The sequence below is a fragment of the Pipistrellus hanaki genome (genome assembly GCF_964339955.1).
Source record: "Pipistrellus hanaki genome assembly, chromosome: 5".
Classification (NCBI taxonomy): Eukaryota; Metazoa; Chordata; class Mammalia; order Chiroptera; family Vespertilionidae; genus Pipistrellus; species Pipistrellus hanaki.
The window spans coordinates 33,986,954-34,006,226 of record NC_140507.1 but is presented as its reverse complement, the minus strand read 5'-3'; the positions used below and the strand labels follow the sequence as shown (position 1 = coordinate 34,006,226).

The 19,273-nt window shown below is 42.3% G+C and overlaps 1 protein-coding gene across 3 annotated transcripts in view; it reads right to left on the bottom strand.

The window, feature by feature from the left end:
* Positions 1-800: 800 nt before the first annotated feature.
* The window catches only part of FAF2 (Fas associated factor family member 2), a 33,958-nt gene continuing 15,485 nt past the window's right edge, over positions 801-19,273 (bottom strand). For all 3 annotated transcript variants that reach the window (XM_084886642.1, XM_084886640.1, XM_084886641.1), the window contains 8 exons: positions 17,148-17,224; positions 13,459-13,597; positions 11,785-11,870; positions 11,599-11,690; positions 10,851-11,028; positions 9,819-9,990; positions 9,030-9,173; positions 801-3,693 (listed from right to left, as the gene is read on the bottom strand). In XM_084886642.1, the coding sequence (XP_084742768.1) occupies positions 3,511-3,693; positions 9,030-9,173; positions 9,819-9,990; positions 10,851-11,028; positions 11,599-11,690; positions 11,785-11,870; positions 13,459-13,597; positions 17,148-17,224 (1,071 nt within the window). In that variant the 3' untranslated portion in view covers positions 801-3,510. The remainder of the gene's footprint in view (positions 3,694-9,029; positions 9,174-9,818; positions 9,991-10,850; positions 11,029-11,598; positions 11,691-11,784; positions 11,871-13,458; positions 13,598-17,147; positions 17,225-19,273) is intronic.

Sequence of the window (19,273 nt, the reverse complement as noted above, 5' to 3'; positions counted from 1 at the left end):
GGGGTTCCATTGGTCCAGAATTTGTTAGGTCAAAAGAGACTCTCTTCTCTGCAAGGACATATAGGTCTATCTGGCAGAAATGACACCTCCCAAGAAACTGAGTTATTACTGCATGTTCAAAATACACTCCCACGGAGAAAGGAACTCCTGTGACCGGTGCTTCATGCACATTTCTTTCATTTAATCTACGATCCTACACCAAGGAAAATGGCGTTACTCTCATGGAAATTAAAGCTCAGGGCAGCTAAAGAACAAAGCTGATACACGAGCCCACACCTGAAGCCAGATCAGTCTGCTCTGCGCTACATCCCTCTGCCCGAGCTGCTGTTTTCACAGGAATTCTCCCTTGCTTCTTGGCAATGCAATGCTGTTCCCTCCTGGTACCCACCCACCATGCCTTCACATAGAGAATTTCCTACCACCTCTCTCCTAGACAGAAAGACCCACAACTTAGGACATTTTTGTTATAAAACATTTAATGTTAACCTACAATACAATGTAAACTTTTATGAAAAAAATTTAAAGTACACTAGATTTCTTCAGTAAATTACATGGAACTATTCAGGTGCAGTCCGAGCTGGGGCACTGCATCCTTGGTGGACGGACTTCCCGTTGCTGCTTTCCTCACAAGTCCTAAAGAACCGGTGTGAAGTGGAGCTTCTTGTCAAGCACCAGAAATACTCCCCCAATTTTGCATTCTGGGGGTTACCACTCCTTCCCATTGTCATTTCCTGCAATTCTTTCCTTGGCCTTGGCACCGTTAGCAAGTTTCATAACTGCTCAGTTGAAGATTTCCTAGGTTCTTTTTAGCCTTTGTTTTTTTGTGTTTTTTTTTAAGAGATAAATATTCTCCCCTGGCCATCTCTTATCCAAACATCATAGTGGAGGCAAGCAGAGAGAAAGAAACATTTGCTGCAGGAAACTGCTGAAGTAGAAGAGAGCACTGGAAGGCCCCCCCACTGAGCTGCAGAGATTCAACTAACTCCGACCGGTGTCTCCACTTGGTCGTGTCCCATGGTCACGCAGCCGATTCTACAACTTTGGTCTTGGGAGTGCAGAAACAAACTTGAAACAAGTGTTTTCGCTTAGCTGATGACTTGCCATTTGGAAACAACAGCTGTTAATACCCAGAGGTGATTTGAAACAAGAGCAAATGCTTGCAGATCACTGGCTTCGCAATATTTTCTCCCTTGAAGGTCGTCCCATCGAGTTCGCAGAGGTCCTTGGGAGTCGTGTACAGATTGTACTGACGTTGACAAAATGTGCGTCTTTCAGGGAGGAAAGGAGAGGGCACTTGGGCAGCAGCTCTAGGGTCAGCAAGGGGACAGGAATGGAGTCTGGGTTACTGCACAGGGACTAGGAAAGAAGCGTGTGCTTGCGAAGCCTCTGGAAGCCTAAAGGCATAGGCTACCTCAAGAGTTGTACCGACCTAAACAGAAATGTTGTAATATGCTCGCATCTGACCTCCTTCACCGAACAAGTTATCAAAAGGCAAGAGGCATAAAGTGCACATTGTAGAGTAAGATGCCGATTGAATTAAGGAAAAAAATTTACACCTTCCCAAAGAGGTATGGACAAGACAGTACCACCAGCCTAGCTAATGTCCTAAGCCCTCCCCTCCCCGATGCTGGCAGGGATCAGCTGTGAACTCACAGGGGGGCGGGGTGCTTGGTGAAGGGGGAAATTCCTCTTTGCATAGTTGTGAAGCAGGAGGCAGAATTCACCCAAGGCTGAGAAGAGAGCATGGTTTATCCAGGTACTCACTCCAGATACATGTAATGACAACAGACAGCGATTTCCTGCCCATGTGGCCTCAGAACAGCTGGGGGGAAGTGGAATAATAGGCAGCCAAGGGCAGAATTAAATTTTCTAGAGATGGTGTTCTAGGTACCCGTGCCAAGGCCACTGGAAAATCCTCGGGCTCCCTAGGTGATATCCATGAGGCTCCTCACCCTGCCCCTGGGTGTGAACCCCAACCACTGAGGCTGGAGAGAATAGTAGCCACGTTACTGCTACCTACAAGTGGTCCTCAGGTTTTAGTTAGGCAACAGAGAAAGCCTTTGGAGACTACAGACAGACCCAGCAGGTTACGCTGTATCTCGATATGAACGCCTTGGTCTCACAGCATGCTGGGAACTAGAGTAACTTCAGGAGGTTGCATCGTTACGAGTGCACCGGTCTAGCCACAGAACACTTTGGAACAGTCGTCAGCTCATGCTGGCATCTGTTAATACATGGCCTCACCCATGTACCCATTACTATAAACCACCACAGACGAGACATCCAAAGGTTAAAAAACCCTATTACTTGAACACAGCAACAAAGAGGATAAAAACTGCCCCCAGCAGGTAGACACATCAGAAACTGAAATCTGCCTCCAAAGAGTTTACACAGCCTCAGAGTTCTGTGTTGGGTCCCCTTAAGGCCTCTATTCTTTCTACCCTTAAAACACCACCATCACCACCACACCACACACGCACCGAGAAGGGAGGGCACTCTCACATGGTTCTGCTGGTCCCACCACAGGCCCTGCTAGTCCTCTGGAAGGCACCACGCTTGGCAATTCAGGAAAGCTCAGGGCTGCAGGAACAGCATGCACATGAAGAGGAATGAAGGGCTACTATCCTTTGGCTCAGACCCCATAATACCCCCTGGTATAGATTCCAAGGAAAAGCTGCAGACGTGTGTACAGATGAGTATACATGGAGTTCACCCCGCACACGTAAGTACATCCGTACATCACAAGGGCTACAAACCCAGATTTCCTCTCACTACTCCACAGGGGGTGCATAGGTGACAAGAAAGGACTGCAAAGAATTGGACCAAAAAGAACCACCTCTCTGGGAACTTGAGGGCAATGGCAGAAATAAGCACAAACCAGGCCAGGGCATCTTTATTATACTCTTGTGGGCTGAGGAGCCCAGGGGATGAAATCATGTCATGGGTTTAAGAATTGGCGCTTTATCAAATAAAGGGGGGGGGGAGGCGGGGGAGAGAAATACACCCATGTCAGCCTCATTCCTTTGGTCATTACAAAGCAACTTTAAAAAAAGTAAAAGTTATTCATGAATGGTGGGAAGTTAAAGAACATCTCTGCTGTGCCTTCTCTCCCCTGGAGGCGGGAAAACAAGCCCTTAGAGATGCTGCAGTAGCTGGTTGACGGAGGTGTCACTTTTACTTTCCATAAAAGCAAGAACGAATGAGAACTAGTGGGAATGTCCTTCCCCGCTGCCGGGACGGCGGCCGGGCGGAGCGCAGAGCCCCCTCTGGCTGGAAGGGGTGGTGGAGGCCGAGGGGAGGGGGGCTGCCGGCGGAGCGGTCATCACTGACCTCGCACGCACACAGGTGGTGACTCTTGCAGGCAGCATGGTTTCTGATCCTTCCTTAGGATGCAGCAGTCTTTAAAAAAAATATTGTATTATTATAATAATAATAATAATGTGAATTTTTCTGTTTTTTCTTTTCCATTTCTTTTAGGAATCGGGGCGGGAGGGGGAAGGAGGAAAGGTGTCATTCGTCTGTTAGGTCCTGAACAAAGAGGACTTCTGTGTGGCTGAGCCCGGCCTCCTGCAGCGTCGGGGGGGTGGGCCGCTCCTCTGAAGGGACGCAGGGCAGCACCCGCCGGGGGAAGTTGGCTTCGATCTGAAACTTCTCGGGGCTTTCTTTCAAGGAGAATAAGAAGTCATGGATAACCTGAAGGGGTCATATAGAAAGTGAAGAGCAGTGAGGAAGAGACAGATACACACATGCATACCACCGTGAAATCAAATACCCCCCAGCCATCCCTAGGATGACTCACATTACACTGGAATTCTACGTCAAGGTCTTGCCATTTCACAGAGCAAATTCAAAGAGCAGGAAGAAGGGACAGATAGAAACACCCATGATGAGAGAGAATCCTCAGTTGGCCACCTCCTGCACGCCCCACTTTGGGGATCAAGCCCACAACCCAGGCTGGCCAATAGGGCAGCGTTTTGAAGAGATTACACAGCCCAAATCAGGTCCTACTCTGAACTGATTCTTCTGTTTCTTCTTTGACAACTTGTCTGATGCACAGCTAAAAAAATTTTTCCTCAGTAACCATCGCAGCCCTGGGCAGGTGACTCGGTTGGTTGGAGCGGTGTCCCATACACCAAAAGGCTACAGGACCAATTCCTGGTCAGGGCACACACCGAGGCTGTGGATTGATTCCCAGCTGGGGTGTGTATGGGAGGCAACCAACCAACGTTTCCCTCTCCCCCCACTCCCTCTTTCTCTAAAATCAATAAAAACATGTCCTCAGGTGAGAATTAAAAAAATAATCATCATCACAGACTTACAGAGAAGGTGACAGTATAGGACATAGAGGTGCTTTTCCTTTGAACCAGTTGAGAGCGAGCTGCCAGCCTGATGCCCTCACCCTAGAATACTGTGTGTCTTACAAACAGGACACTTCTACATAACTACAACACAGCCCTCAAAAACAGGAAATTTAACTCTTTTAATTATTATTCAGGCCCCATTCCAGTTTCACCAATTGTCATTTATAGCAAAATACTCGTTTAGAATTGTCTCCTATCTCCTTTAGCCAGAAGCAAATTCTCGATCTTTTCTGACCTTGACTTGTAAAGATTACTGGGCATTATTCTGTTACAGGATTTCTTTTTTTTTTTTTTTTTTTAAATATATATTTTATTGATTTTTTACAGAGAGGAAGGGAGAGAGATAGAGAGCTAGAAATGTTGACGAGAGAGAAACATCGACCAGCTGCCTCCTGCACACCCACTACCGGGGATGTGCCCGCAACCAACGTACATGCCCCTGACCGGAATCGAACCTGGGACCTTTCAGTCCGCAGACCGACGCTCTACCACTGAGCCAAACCGGTTTCGGCTGTTACAGGATTTCTGTTATGCCTCATTCTTCCCAGGAAAATAAGAAGTTGTGGGTAACCTCACTGCATTCCAGTCAATGTGTCCTACTCCGCGGACACTCACTCAGACCACCTGCAGGCTTCCACAGGCAAGATCTTATTTTACCCTTTGTATGTAATGAGTATTTTGTGGGGCAGTACTTTGAAAAGATGGAAACCTTCTGTTCCTCAATCTTTCTATTTATTACTGCAGAGTCATGATTTCCTATTTTATTCAGTAAGTTATAATATTACAATCATTATTTAATGTTCAAATCGTTCCAGATGGAGTCAGAAGGAGCCCATTTAAGCTGACTTGTGTCTTGCTGACATGTCTCCTTTGCTCTCTGAATAATTACTGGCTTTTCGGGCACAAAGTGTTCAGGCACATCTTGGCGTTTTCCCTGTTCCAGCCCTGGAATCACCCATTTCTCCAACAACCCCTGGTTCATCTGAATGGAAATGATATGAAAAGTCACAGTCTAGGTGCTAGGTGTGCTCATTGCTGTTGGGATGCTGCTGCTCCCAAGCGCTCTGTGGAGAAAGCTGGAGAATATCTGTCCATACTACACATCCACACTCTATGCTAGGTTGCTGTACACAGATATCGAAAACCCTGAGCTCATCCCCCCTCCTTACCCAGTTCTGGCTTTAACACCCCAAACCACCCCGGGCCACTTGGACTCTGACTTGTCTGCACTGGCTGCCCCCACATAGGGTCACCCTCCTTAATGTGATGGAGAGCTTCCATGGCAACCTTTCTTCTGTGGGAATGCTCTTCTCGCCCTCTCCGGCTCTTGACAAGGCACAGGTAATCGTGTGCCACACGCTAAGAACAGGTACCAGGATATACTCTATGGCCCTCTTCCTCTAGCATTGTATGTCTAACAAAGACTCGAAGAGAGATGCCATGAAGGCATTGCTACTCTCCTCCGTCAATCCCAAAGATTAGGAACACAACATTCAAATTACCCTTACTTTTTGAGGGAATCGATTTCTATTTTTTGTCCCATCTCTCATAAGCTTATTCCCCTCTGTGTGAAGTTCTTCCTTCATTTGTCTTAAACTTACCTCCTTAGAGCATTTAAAGGGCTATAATTCCAGGATTTAAGGAACAAGCCCAAAGTCCTCTAATTCCTTCATAATTTTAACTTCTTATATTTTAGTCTGTCAACATTGATCATTTTCATTCCCTTCTCAGCATTCACTCTCTATCTTTTCTGAGATGCATCAATCAGACTTGTACCAAGTATTCTTGGTATGAATCCAACATGGTTTTATGTAAGGGTGAAATAATATTTTGCTTCTTTCAGTCACTGTTTGAGAACGCAGCAGTCCCATTTTCCTTGGGGGACACGTTCCAAGATCCCCAGTGGATGCTTGAAACTGTGGATAGTATTGAACCCCCATACATGCTATACTGGCATACTTACAATAAAGTGTAACTTAAAAATTGCACAGTAAGAGATTAACAACACTCGTAAAAAAGAACAATTGTAATAATATACTGTAATAAAAGTTACATGAATGTGGTCTCTATCTCTCTCTGACATCAAGAATGGGGCAGGGAGGTATGTAGCATGGGTATGCTAGACAGAGAGATAATTCATGCCCTGAGCAGGGCAGGAAAAAATGTCATCATGCTACTCAGAACAGTGTATAACTTAAAAACATGAATTTTTCATTTCTGGAATTTAGTATTTTCGGACTGCAAGTGATCATGGGTGATTGATAAAAGAGGACTATCGTTCTCACCTTGTTACAAAACTGGCATTTTTTGTCACCACTGACAATGGGCAACAGAAAACGGATGACACCACCACAAAAAGTCCTTTTGATTTGTAAATGGTAAAAAAAATAAGTTCTGGGCTGAGTATAATTTGGGTTCTCTTGCATATGCTGAGAGAACATCAGCTGCCACTTTTCTGCCCACTCATGGGGCCTAGAGATTATTCTACAGTTCATCCTTTGTTGTTTTAGCATGTTTCCACTGTCAAGAGCTGGGCATTGAGGTCAAATTGGCTACCTCACTGAACATTCACCCTCCTTGAGGTTAAGAAGGGCAGAGCTCACAGGAAGATGACACAAGTACCAATTATTCAGCTGCGGCTTATTACCTAGATGAGTGTTCAATTAAAGGCCAGAACTGCCACTACACTTCTTCCCCACCCTGAGCCTTGTCCCCATTTATGACCAAGTATTTCTCAGTCTGGAGTTTTTTTATTTTTAAAATAACTTTTTAAAAAAAAAAAAAATATTTTATTGATTTTGTACAGAGAGGAAGGGAGAGAGATAGAGAGTTAGAAACATTGATGAGAGAGAGTCATCGATCAGCTGCCTCTTGCACACCCCCTACTGGGGATATGCTCACAACCAAGGTACATGCCCTTGACCGGAATCGAACCCAGGGACCTTTCAGTCTCCAAGCCGAAGCTCTATCCATTGAGCCAAACCGGTCCAGGCAATTTTTAAAATAACTTTTACTGAGAACCCATTTAAAAAGCTGTTAAGGATTCAATATAATTAACAAATGGGTTGCTTCCCCTTTGGCCACAAGCCTATTCTATTCCACAATTATAACAGGTTTTCCTGCAAAACTCTCTAGAGCAGTGGTTGTCCACTTTTTTAATGCCACGACCCTTTAATACACTTCCTCATGTTGTGGTGACCCCCAACCATAAAATTATTTTCACTGCTACTTCATAACTGTAATCTTTCTACTGTTATGAATCGTAATGTAAATATCTGTGTTTTCCAATGGTCTTGGGCTCTACAGCAGCGGTTCTCAACCTGTCTCGACCCACAGGTTGTGAACAGCTAGCAGGCCATCAGAAATGGCAGAATCTATTGCAATTATAAATTTGGAAAATCAACTCTCAATATAAACAGAAACTTCTTTTTGGTTACAGATACCAAAAAGAAGTTAGCATCCGAGTTACGATGAGCCAGGCACAATGCTCAACATTATACATATGAATTTAATCCTCACAACCATCCTATTAAGAGTGCTTATTACACCTGCGTTACAGATGACGCAATTGAGGCTTAGAAATTACTAAGACAACTGATCGAACAAACACATCTAAGCCCTAGCCAATTTGATCAGTGGGATAGATCATTGGCCCAGAGGCTGAAGGGTCCTGGATTCGATTCTGATAAAGGGCACATATCTCGATTGCAGACTCAATTCTTGCCCTGGTTGGGGTATGTGCGGTAGGCAACCTATTGATGTGTCCCTCACACATTGATGTTTCTCTCTCTGTCTCTGCTCCTCCCTTCAACATTCTATACAAATCAATGGAAAAATATCCTCATGTGAGGATTAACAAAAAAAGAAACTTAACTAGTTACTCTGGAAGAATGAGAATTTGATCTTCATTCTGTAAGACTTTAATAAGAATCTCTGCTTTTACCAAAACCGGTTTGGCTCAGTGGATTGAGCATTGGCCTGCAGACTGAAAGGTCCCAGGTTCGATTCTGGTCAAGGGCATGTACCTTGATTGCGGGCACATCCCCAGTAGGGGGTGTGCAAGAGGCAGCTGATCGGTGATTCTCTCTCATCGATATTTCTAACTCTCTATCCCTCTCTCTTCCTCTCTGTAAAAAAATCAATAAAATATATTTTAAAAATAAATAAATAAAACACTGGGGTGCAGGGACTTTTCATAAAAAAAAAAAAAAAGAATATCTGCTTTAAGTACCTCCTTATGGAATGACAAACACTATTTACCTTTGGACGCCAGATTTACAAGGTAATGGCCTGCAAGGGAGGCTGACAATTCTGAGAGACGTGCACGTGCTTTCATAGTCTGATGTATAACTCCGGAGCTCCTAGGTCAGCAGAGACAGAGCTTTCTCTACAGAGCAAAGCGGGCTCTGCTGCGAGCCTCACCTCTCAGCTGTCTTTGGGGGACTTCTTGGAAAGGTACCTTCTTTTCTTAGCCGAGTTCTAATCTGACGAAAGGAAGCTTACTAGAGCTTTTGGCAGCTATAACTGAAGGCATCACAGTTCACTGCACTCCTCCTGCCCCGCTTCTCTCTACTCCCCTTCCTCCCAGTTCCTCTGAGCAGCAGACACAACACTCTAGTCCACAGGCCAGACTCTCCATCCACATCACACAACGTAAGCAGTCCTTACTGTTAGAGACTGTGAAAAGTGGAATCGTCTCTCTACTCGAGAATCGTTGGGTAATTTGAAGATAATCTTGACACTTTCAGGGTCATCAGGGGAAGGCTCAGGGGGCAGGCACTCCAACTTCCTTTCCTTTTCTTCTTGTAAATTCTGTGGAAACACAAAGAAAGGTGAGGTTATGGCCCCCAGAGGGAAATAAGAAATACAATAACCATATATTTGTGCATCCAAAGAAAAATTAGTAGCTAATAGGAGAAAAACTTGTTGGCAAGAGTCAGAACAACCAATTTCAAAGTACTATTGCATCACATATACTATCTATTGACTGTATTCATGTATTTAACACTGGCTGTAGTCAAGTGGTAATACACAATGAAACCAGACTGTGAATGAAATACCGAATGAGCCAACACTGCTACTAGGTGTGCCTAAAAATTACTGCTGTGAATAAATAGCACTATGAACAGTTTATCACCTACATTTACTTTTCATGCAACAGCGCTGTTTCACCTTTTACTCACTGCTATATTTTTTAATTAAATTTTTTACAAATTTTAAAATATTTTGGTGAAAATGTAATGAACATATAAATGTCAAAGAGAGTTTAAATCACCCACAATCCCATAATCTTCTGTCTTTTTCCTTTCACACTCAAGAAGAGACCAGTTTGCCCTGGCCGGTGTGGCTGTTGGTTGGAGGTACAAGTGGGAGGCAGCCAGTCAATGTTTCTCTCCCTAAAATCAAGAATAGAAAAGACCGTTTGGGAGTCACCAGGAGCAGAGACAGGCTCATTACCTGCCGCCGCCTCTCCTCTGCCAACTTTTGCTGTTTCACTTCCTCCTCCTTCCGCCGCTTCCTCTCTCGCTCCTCGCGTTTCTTCCTTTCTTTTTCCTGGTCAGCCCTGAGAGAGGCCAGGTAGGCCTCATCCTGCTGCTGCCTCAGCACCTGGGTCTGATTTCGCTCTTCCCTGCAGACAGATCAAAGCATAGAAGGGAGAGGGCAATCTCACCAAGCTCTGGGTGTCCTTACACTGACGTTTTGGGGGTAAAGAGTTTTACAATCTTGGCAGAGGACTATTTCACACTGCTATAAAGGATTCCAAAGCAAAGTATGGCAGAATCTGATCAAACCATCTCTTCTCCCAGTTTCATTTGGCAGAATTTTTTCCAAATTCTAACAAAAGTAACATAATATTATTGTCATACAATGATCATCAGAGCATATTTTACAGGTAAAGAACCTTTTGGGCCATACATTTTTGTATAAGTCGCTTTCATAAAACCAAAAAACCACATCTTACAAGATTTGAAAAACACAGAAACATCTTATTCAGATTTCTAATAAACAAAGAGAAAACACTGTAACATTCTGGTGTATTTCCTATTTTCTCTCTAAAAAATTATGTTTGTACATAGGTGTCTACGTGTCTTATATAATTAAAAGAAAATATACCAAAATTTTCAGAGTGGTGGTAGAATTATTTATTCTTTGAGCTTTTCTGTGTTTTCCAAATTTTCTAAAACTAACATATATTACTTATATAATGGTGAAAAGAGTTACAACCATTTCTTTCTACATTTAAGCTCTTTATATCAAGGCTCTGCTATTCTAAATGACACAATCTATATTCTTGAGCACAGAATCTGTCTTGTACTTTGATTCATATCTCTAAGAACAGATGATCTGATGGAGAGTTATGTCAAGTACTTAACCATTTTAACACTAAAGGGACAAAGCTTTTAAAGCTGTCTTAGAGAAGTCATGATTTGTGGAGCTCAAGGTCAGCTGGTCTCTCTCTCTTAGTTCTAGAGAGGAACTCCCCAGTACCTTTCTAGGCGTTCTGACACCAGGTAAGTCTGGTTTGCATCAATGATAAATGTTAGCTGATTAATGAGGTCATCAGGTTGAATGAGGCCTTCTAGCCGTCCCACCACAGTCATCCTCCGATCCTTTAGCATAATCATGGCCAGGAATGGATAGGTGTTCTCTCGTAAAGCCTGTGAAACTGACAAAAAAAAAAAAAAAAAAAAGACCCAACAGGTTGAGGGCAGAACTTCAGGATAAAATAGATCAACTTACTTTCCACAACGAGCAAGAGAGAACTGCTTTAATCCCAGCAGGAGAAGAGGGAGGTGTCATTTATTCTCTGCCTCTTTTCCTTCTTAGTTTCTTTAAAAGGTGTTTTTTATTTATTGTAGAAAGAGCGGAATGGAGAAAATGAGAGGAGAAGGGAGAAGGGGAGGGGTGTAGGAGGAAGAGAGAGACACAGAGAGAGAAATATTGATGAGACAGAAACATCATCAATCAGCTGCCTCCTACATGTCCACTAATGGGGATTGAGCCTACAACCCAGATCGTGGACAGGCTTAAATATCTAAGCCTTTTTCCTACACCAGGAAGTTGAGGTGTAATGTAACCTTATCTCTCAGGACTGCTGAGATTAAATGAAATAATGTATAAATATCAACTAACATTGTGTCTACTATAGAATAATCATACAATAAATGGCAAGTCTTTCCAGATTATTCCAAAGATATCCCAACAATCAAAGTGAGGCAGAAGAAACACAACTTACCCCTGTAGCCCTCAGGCTTGTTTGTGGAGCACGCCCAGAAGAGCATCCTAGTGTTTATTAGTGAAATAACTTCGGGGGCACAGAGCGTGTTGCTGTGGAGAGGAATAAAAAGGACATGAGAACTGGCTTACTGTAAACTCTCAGCAGATAAGGTCAGAAGAGAAAGAAAATGGTCGATCCACTCACCGACAGAATTCATCGGAGTCCTGGTGATCATCTCCATGAAGATAAACCAAAAGGAAGCGAAGCTCCCGCTTGGCGTCATTCAGGGCCTGTGGGAAACAGAGGGTCACTAATGATTATGATGACTAAACCGAGAGCTTCTAAATTAGGCTAAGGGTCCTAATGGATACACGTAGGAACAAAAGGAGAAAAGGAGAAATGAGGGGGGAAAGTAAGCAAAAAAATCAAGAGTCCTGGACTGCTACCCTCACACCCATGGAGTTTATCTCCCTATGCAAAGTCCGTGCTAACCAACATTAATAAAAACATTTTAGTTGTATCAGGCACCTGAGAGTAGACAGCTGACAAATAAAGATCCCCAACAAATCACAGAAGTCAGGTGTTGCCAGTCTAAAGGAAGATAAAAATAAGAGTGTCTGACCACCTGAAAAGGGAGGTGAGAATTTTGCCACTTTACAGCTCCGACATCCTTGTAAATAAAAAATACTGCAAAGATGATCCCAGGCTGTATACCAAGCAGGAATGAGGGAAGGTGGGTCAAACAAAGATGTTCTAAAGAGCATGGGATTGAAAAGATCTTCAAAGACAAGGCTAGTGTCCAAGATTCCCGTGCTTTTGTATTTGCATAATCCTGAGCCTGATACAATTCAATTAAGATTTTCTATATGAGCAATGGTGGTCTACCCTCCAATGGTGGTCTACCCTCAGGATCACAGCAGAGTGTATGAGAGGTGCCTATCTCATTCGGTATCTCTAGCACTGAGCACAATGACTAGCATACAGTAGGTGCCTAATGCTTGTCTAGTGGGGTGGGAGTAGCCAGGGAGGGAGACTGAGAAAAAGCAGATGTGAGAGAATCAAAGCAGGAAGCAAGAGTAAACATTTTTCTTTTTCTCCAGATAGATTTAGGAATCCTGGAGGCTACAGAATACAACAACCCTTTGGCCTATGCCTACAGTATTATTTCTACATTTTTTTCTCTGGCAAACTAGAGATATTCTTAAAAACCATAGAACTCTTCATTTTCACCCTGAGGTAACAAGTCAAAGGTCGGTGTGGTTTGAGCTAATGAGCTATGCTGCCTTGAATCTATGGTTTATGCCCTTATTCAACTCTGCGAGGGATCAAAGAAGACTTCAGGCTTTGCCTTCAAGGGTTTAGGAAAGAAGACACTGACACAAACAACTAAAATGTAGAGAAAAATGTGAATTTCAGTAAGATTAAAAACAATACTATGAAAGCACTACGTAAATTGCAAGGTAGGCCAGGGCAGGACATGACAATCACTGAAGGGCATAAGAAGGGAGTGGCATGAGCTGGTTGAAGGATGGGTAAGAGCTAATTAGCAACAATGTGAGGACAGCATTGCAGGTGGAGGGAACAGCAAAAGCAAAGGCACCGAGGTGGAAAAGTACAGACTGTTCAGGAAGCAGTTTAGCTGGAACCTAGGATATTGGGGAAACAAGTTATGCAGGAAAGACCCCAAAAGGAGTTTAGGATTAGATCAAGGAGGGCCCAGCTAGAAGGTTTGGTCCTTTTTGCTCTGTAAATAGTGAAGAGCAATTTAAGGTTTCTCAGTAAAAGAACGATCATGACATGATCAGTGCTGGGCTTTCCTTCCCTTTGTGGAGAGAATCATATCAATAAATTGGCATCTATATGGTTTGTGGCACTGACCTGGCTGTACGTTCCCTGGTAGAAGACAGGGTGTGCCCTCCCATATTTTTCTTCAAAAGAGTGCATAAATGAAACAATGTCCCCAACGGGGTCAGTGACCCGGCTGCGAGGGTCAGGCCGTATAAAACGAAGAGCAAACCTGGGGAGGAAGGAATAAATATCACATGAATTGGCTACTGTAGTGCAGGTGGGCGGGCCAGTTTGCAAAGATTCTTGTACCAGAGGCATGGCAGCAAATGGAGGTGAACAGTCTGGGAGTGGACCTCAAACCTGAGATGAGAGCCTGGCTCAAAAGCTGCAAAGCAGCAGGTGTTCCATCGCCTATTCAAGAAGAATGTGAACTACGAGGATTATAAATTTCAATACTGGCCTAAACAAATCCTGAGTGCTTTCTGCAGAAAAATTTATAGCTAGATGAATTGGGAAAGAAAGACATCCAAAAAGATCATGGATCAACTGTGCCTCTAGACTCTCTATCTATGGGTACCATCTATATGGAAGGCACAAGGCACGTGGTTACCAAAATTTAAATTAAATACAAAAAAATTTCAGTTCCCCAGTCACTCTAGGAATTTTTAGTGCATACTCCCAAGCTATTCGAATTATGGACAGGAACTTGAAACCCAAACTTGCAGTCATGATTTCCTTGCTCTTCAAAGGGGCAAGTAAATCCTGCATGATGACTTATGCTTGATGACATCCTCAGAGGAAAATATTCAATTGGTCTAGAGTGCCCTGGCAGATTCGGGGACCTGGCAGCTATTGTAAGATAAAGGATGGCTTGTTTCTAAAGAGCCCATCTTATTTTATTTGCATAGCACCATTTATTTATCCTTTGGATTTCCATAGAAGGCAATGTTACATAACATTAAACAAGTTGCTTGGATGATACAGTTTTCTTAAAATTAGTAACACGTGCCTGGCTAGCATTGTTCAGTGACTGAGCCTTAACCGATGAACCAGGAGGTCATGGTTTGATTTCCAGTCAGAGGATAGGACTGAGTTGCAAGCTTGATTCCAGTGTGGGGCGTGCAGGAGGCAGCCGATCAATGATTCTCTCTATCTGTCTCTCCCTCTCCATTCTTCTCTGAAAGCAATAAAAATAATATATATATTTAAAATTAGTAACACATGCCATGCATATTTTTTTCCATGGAAAACAAACAATATTCATGTACTTGAGGAATTTTTAGCACAGAAAAGGTGAGTAAACTATAACCCTTTCCTTACCAAATCTTAAAACAATTCCAATTCCTTACCCCCTCAAATTCCTCATGTGTACTAGTATACAATTTTACTTGGAATTTCTCCTGAGTAATCAAATCAAACTGACTGACACAAACATTCCAGAGCAAATTAAAAACGAACGTAAGAAGCTGTGTATGGTCAAATAAATGACATTAAGGAGACTAAACTTTAGTGGTGAACACATACAGATATATCAGAGAATCATACACTTGAATCTTATATAGTCTTAATAACCGATGCCACCCAATAAATTTAACAAAAAAGCTGTTTATGTGAGAAGAAATCCTGTAGAAAATTGATGTCTGATAACTTTCTCTGAAATTACTTTTAGGATTATCTTATTAGTCTTTAAGTTCCATTTTGATGAATGAATGGATAAAGGAATTTACTTTTTTTGTTTCTCATTATAATAAACTAGAGGCCTGGTGCATGGCATTTATGCACTGAGGGGGGGTTGTCCCTCAGCCAGGCTTGTGCCCTCTCGCAGTCCGGGACCCCTTGGGGATGTCTGCCTACTGGCTTAGGCCTGTTCTCCGCAGGGAGTGGGCCTAAACCGGCAGAACATCCCAAGGGGTCCTTAGCACCCCCACTCACCAGCTGTGAGCCCAGCTTCTGGCTGAGCAGCATTTTCCCTGTGGGAGTGCACTGACCTCCAGGGGGCAGCTCCTGTGTTGAACATCCACCCCCTGGTGGTCAGTGAGTGTCATAGCGACCGGTCATTCTGCTGTTCAGTCAATTTGCATGTTAGGGTTTTATTATATAGGCTACTTTAGGACAATTAGCTTTAAAAAGAAAACAAAGACATCAACTCAGTCTTCATTAAGATTTTAAAGGTTTTTACGTGCTCATTCTTAAATAAACAGAGATGGAAAGAGTACTAATTGGTTAATTGTTGATCTATAAGAATTTTGCTAAAGCAAGAAAGCCATTAAGCAAGCAGGCTCCTAAAACACTAAATGGCCCTGGCCAGCGTGGTTCAATGGTTAGAGTGTTGGCCAGAGTACTGAATCCCAGTCAAAGGCATACCTGGGTTGCAGGTTCCATCGATCCCCCATCCCAGTTCAGGTGTGTGTGTGAGGCAACCAATCAATGTGTTTCTCTCTCACAGTGATATTTCTCTCCCCCCCTTGTGTCCCTCCCTTTCCTCTAAAAAAAAAAAAAAAAAAAAAAAATCAATGGGAAAAATATCCTCAGGTGGATTAACAAAACAACAACAACAAAAAGACACTAAATGAGCAAAGTAAAAGGTGCTGTCTGATCCTTGCACTTCTGTAGCTGCTGGGTCCTCACATTAGGCCTCTGTTCCCTAGAGCAGCGGTTGCCAACCTTTCAGATCTCATGGACCACCAGTTGGCGACCGCTGCCTTAGAGCAAGGCAAAAGCTATCCCACATTTGAGGGAGGTACAGCCTGCCCTATATGCAAGGCCCAGATCACAAATCTAAGCTCTACCTATTGGCCCATAAACATTTTAGTTCCCTATAAAGCCTAGGTGTGGGATCCTCTACTACTCAGCTCTAGACCAGACACCCAAACCTAATGTGCCAGCAATTTGGAACCCCTGGACATTTTCTAGCCCTGGCCTCTCTGTAGCTTCTAGTGCTGAGCTCCCTAAATGGTACATGAAGAAAGCAAGAAAAAGGTTAAGTGTGAAGCAAGGGGGTATACCTACAGAAAGGCTCCAGTTTTATCAGCCTAAACAGAAGGAATTGTATAAGAGTATCTAGAGAGGTGAAACTTGTAAGTGAATCTGGAGAAAAGTGAATAATCTCAGAGCAGGATAATTTTTTTGCATTATCAGTAGTCAGATGGAGTTATTTAGATGAGTTAGGGTAAAAGTTACAAATAATCTGCCAAAATCAGTTTGGCTCAGTGGATAGAGAGTCTGCCTGCGGACTGAAGGGTCCCAGGTTCGATTCTGGTCAAGGGCATGTACCTTGGTTGCGGGCACATCCCCAGTAGGGGGTGTGCAAGAGGCAGCTGATCAATGTTTCACTCTCATCAATATTTCTAACTCTCTATCCCTCTTCCTTCCTCTCTATAAAAAACTCAATAAAATATATCTAAAATAAATATTAAAAAAAGTTACAAGTAATCTGAAGCTAGTAGATATGGTGGTTAGAAAGGAAAGAGTAGATTAACTAGAGAATGTTGATGTGACGAACATGGTGGGAGAAGGGAAGATAATAAATGTAGGTAGATTCTTGAAAATGATAAGTAAGACTAATTTAAAACCATTTCATTTCACATCACCTGTTATATTTGAATAATTTAAAATATTTTCATACTTGATAAAAAGATTATTTAGGAGAAATATTCAATCTGATGTCAAATTGCCAAGTCAAAATTGATATTGAGTATAAATCTTATTCTGGTCTACCTTTCCACTCCAAAGTCTACCTTACTGCTAACACATAAATACATAAATAAAAAGGTACGTACCTAAATATATCAAGTATTGTGTAGTAGGTAAACCGGAATGGAAGCATTATCAAGTAATAACCCCATCCGAGCAGCCCCTGCAATTCCAAAAATAAAGTTATATACCATTTATTCATTCACTAATATCTTAAAACATGGCTACTTCAATTTTTCACTCTATTTGTCCTTCATGTGCTTTCTCCCTCTGCAATATAGTTCCTCTTCCTGGCCACCTCATCCTTCTTAAAGACCAACTGTCTTTGATCTCATTTCACTTAATACTATCCTATTTTTTTTTCTTTTATCACACAATTTTTGAATTAAAACCTGCTCCAACACTTTTCTGCATTTATATATATTAGCTGACAAACTCAATTGCAAGTTTTCCTCCCCAAGTCATAATTATTCCTTCTTTCCTTTTTTTCACATTTACATATTAAAATATCGTATACAGAAACAGCAAGAAAGGTAACTATTTCTGCCTTGGACATATATACAATTGACAATTATATTAACCTCAATTATAAATCTCCACATAGCTGTAATAATACTAATTATTATTTTAACAATGTTGATTACTGCTGCTGTTGTTGTTAACTAGCATATGTGGAAAGAGGTCTATAGTTTACAAAACATTTCTTATACATTGTACTGTGTTAACCTGAAACCCTCCCTGTGTCCATAGCCAGGGAGCTCTGGAGCCTCATGGCTGACATAAGAGCTCAAAACACTGAGATAAGCCAAAAACAAACTGAGGAAACACCGGGTGATACAATTGCTATAGGAGTCTATCTGCTCTTCTGCTTCAAAATACCCCAAAACAACTACTTAGAAACTCCATTTTAAAACACTGTCCAGTGCTCACAAAAGGTATAATGATACAAGAAACTCTAATTGCTATAAAGTTAAAGGGAGTACTTTCTTGGAATTCTAAATCCAAGAACAAGAGGTGAGTATAACTCCAAGAATTACGAGAAACTTCATGCCCTAGCTGATTTGGCTCAGTGGATAGTGTCGGCCTGGAGAATGAAATTCGGTCCCAGGTTCAATTCCAGTCAAGGACTCATGCCCGGGTTGCAGGATGAGGTGACCAGTTCCCTGTAGGGGGCGTGCATGAGGCAGCCGTTCATGATTCTCATCACTGATGTTTCCCTCTCTCTCCCCTCTCCCTTCCTCTTTAAAATAAATAAATAAATAATAATAATAATAATAATAATAATAATAATAATAAATATATATATATATATATATATATATATATATATATATATATATATATATATATATATATATATATTTAAAAACAGAAACTCCAAACAGCTCTCTGGAGTTCAATATCAGTGCTGTATACACGTGACCTCCCTAATTAGACTGTGAGCAATGTGAAAGGGAAAGCTGGCTCATCATTCATCTCTGGATCCCCAGCAGCCAAATACCAGGTACACTGGAGCACTCTTCAAGCCTGCTGACTTTAACTGGACCACTCCTTGCTACTAGCCCTTGAAGGCTAATTTTAAAGATATAGTGAAGGCTCTCAACAAAGATTCCAAGTATTTCCCTAGAATTAGCTTAAAATTAAGTAAAATAAAGCAATAAAGAACTCAGTAAACATTCTGACGTAAAAGTGAAAGGTCTAGCCCTGGCCAGGTGGCTGGCTCAGTTGGCTGGAGTGTCACCCCATAGTCCCAAAAGTCTGCAGTTGGATCTCCAGTCGGGATTCATGTGTGAGGCAAAGGATCAATGTTTCTCACACTGATGTTTCTGTCTCTCTCCCCCTCGCCCCTCCTCTCTCTCTCTCAAATCAATAGGAACAAATCTTTGGGTGAGGATTAAAAAACAAAAAAGTGGAATATCTAGTCAACACGTAACAAACATTTTTAGACATGTAAATACAATTACTCAAAAAACAAGGTGCAGAAACTGTTTCAAATAACTGGCAAAGAACCCCTCTCCCCCCGAAACACACACAAAATGAAGAATCAAGGAAGTGGGAGGGAAATGTGGGCTGGAGGGGGAAAAGAATCAAGGGAAAATAATATACCCAATAAATCTATCAAGGAGCCAGGTCCAGCTATACATTCTGACTATTTCTCTTGCTCCTTTCATACAGAGATCAACATAACCAAGTGAATGAACTTATAAAAGGG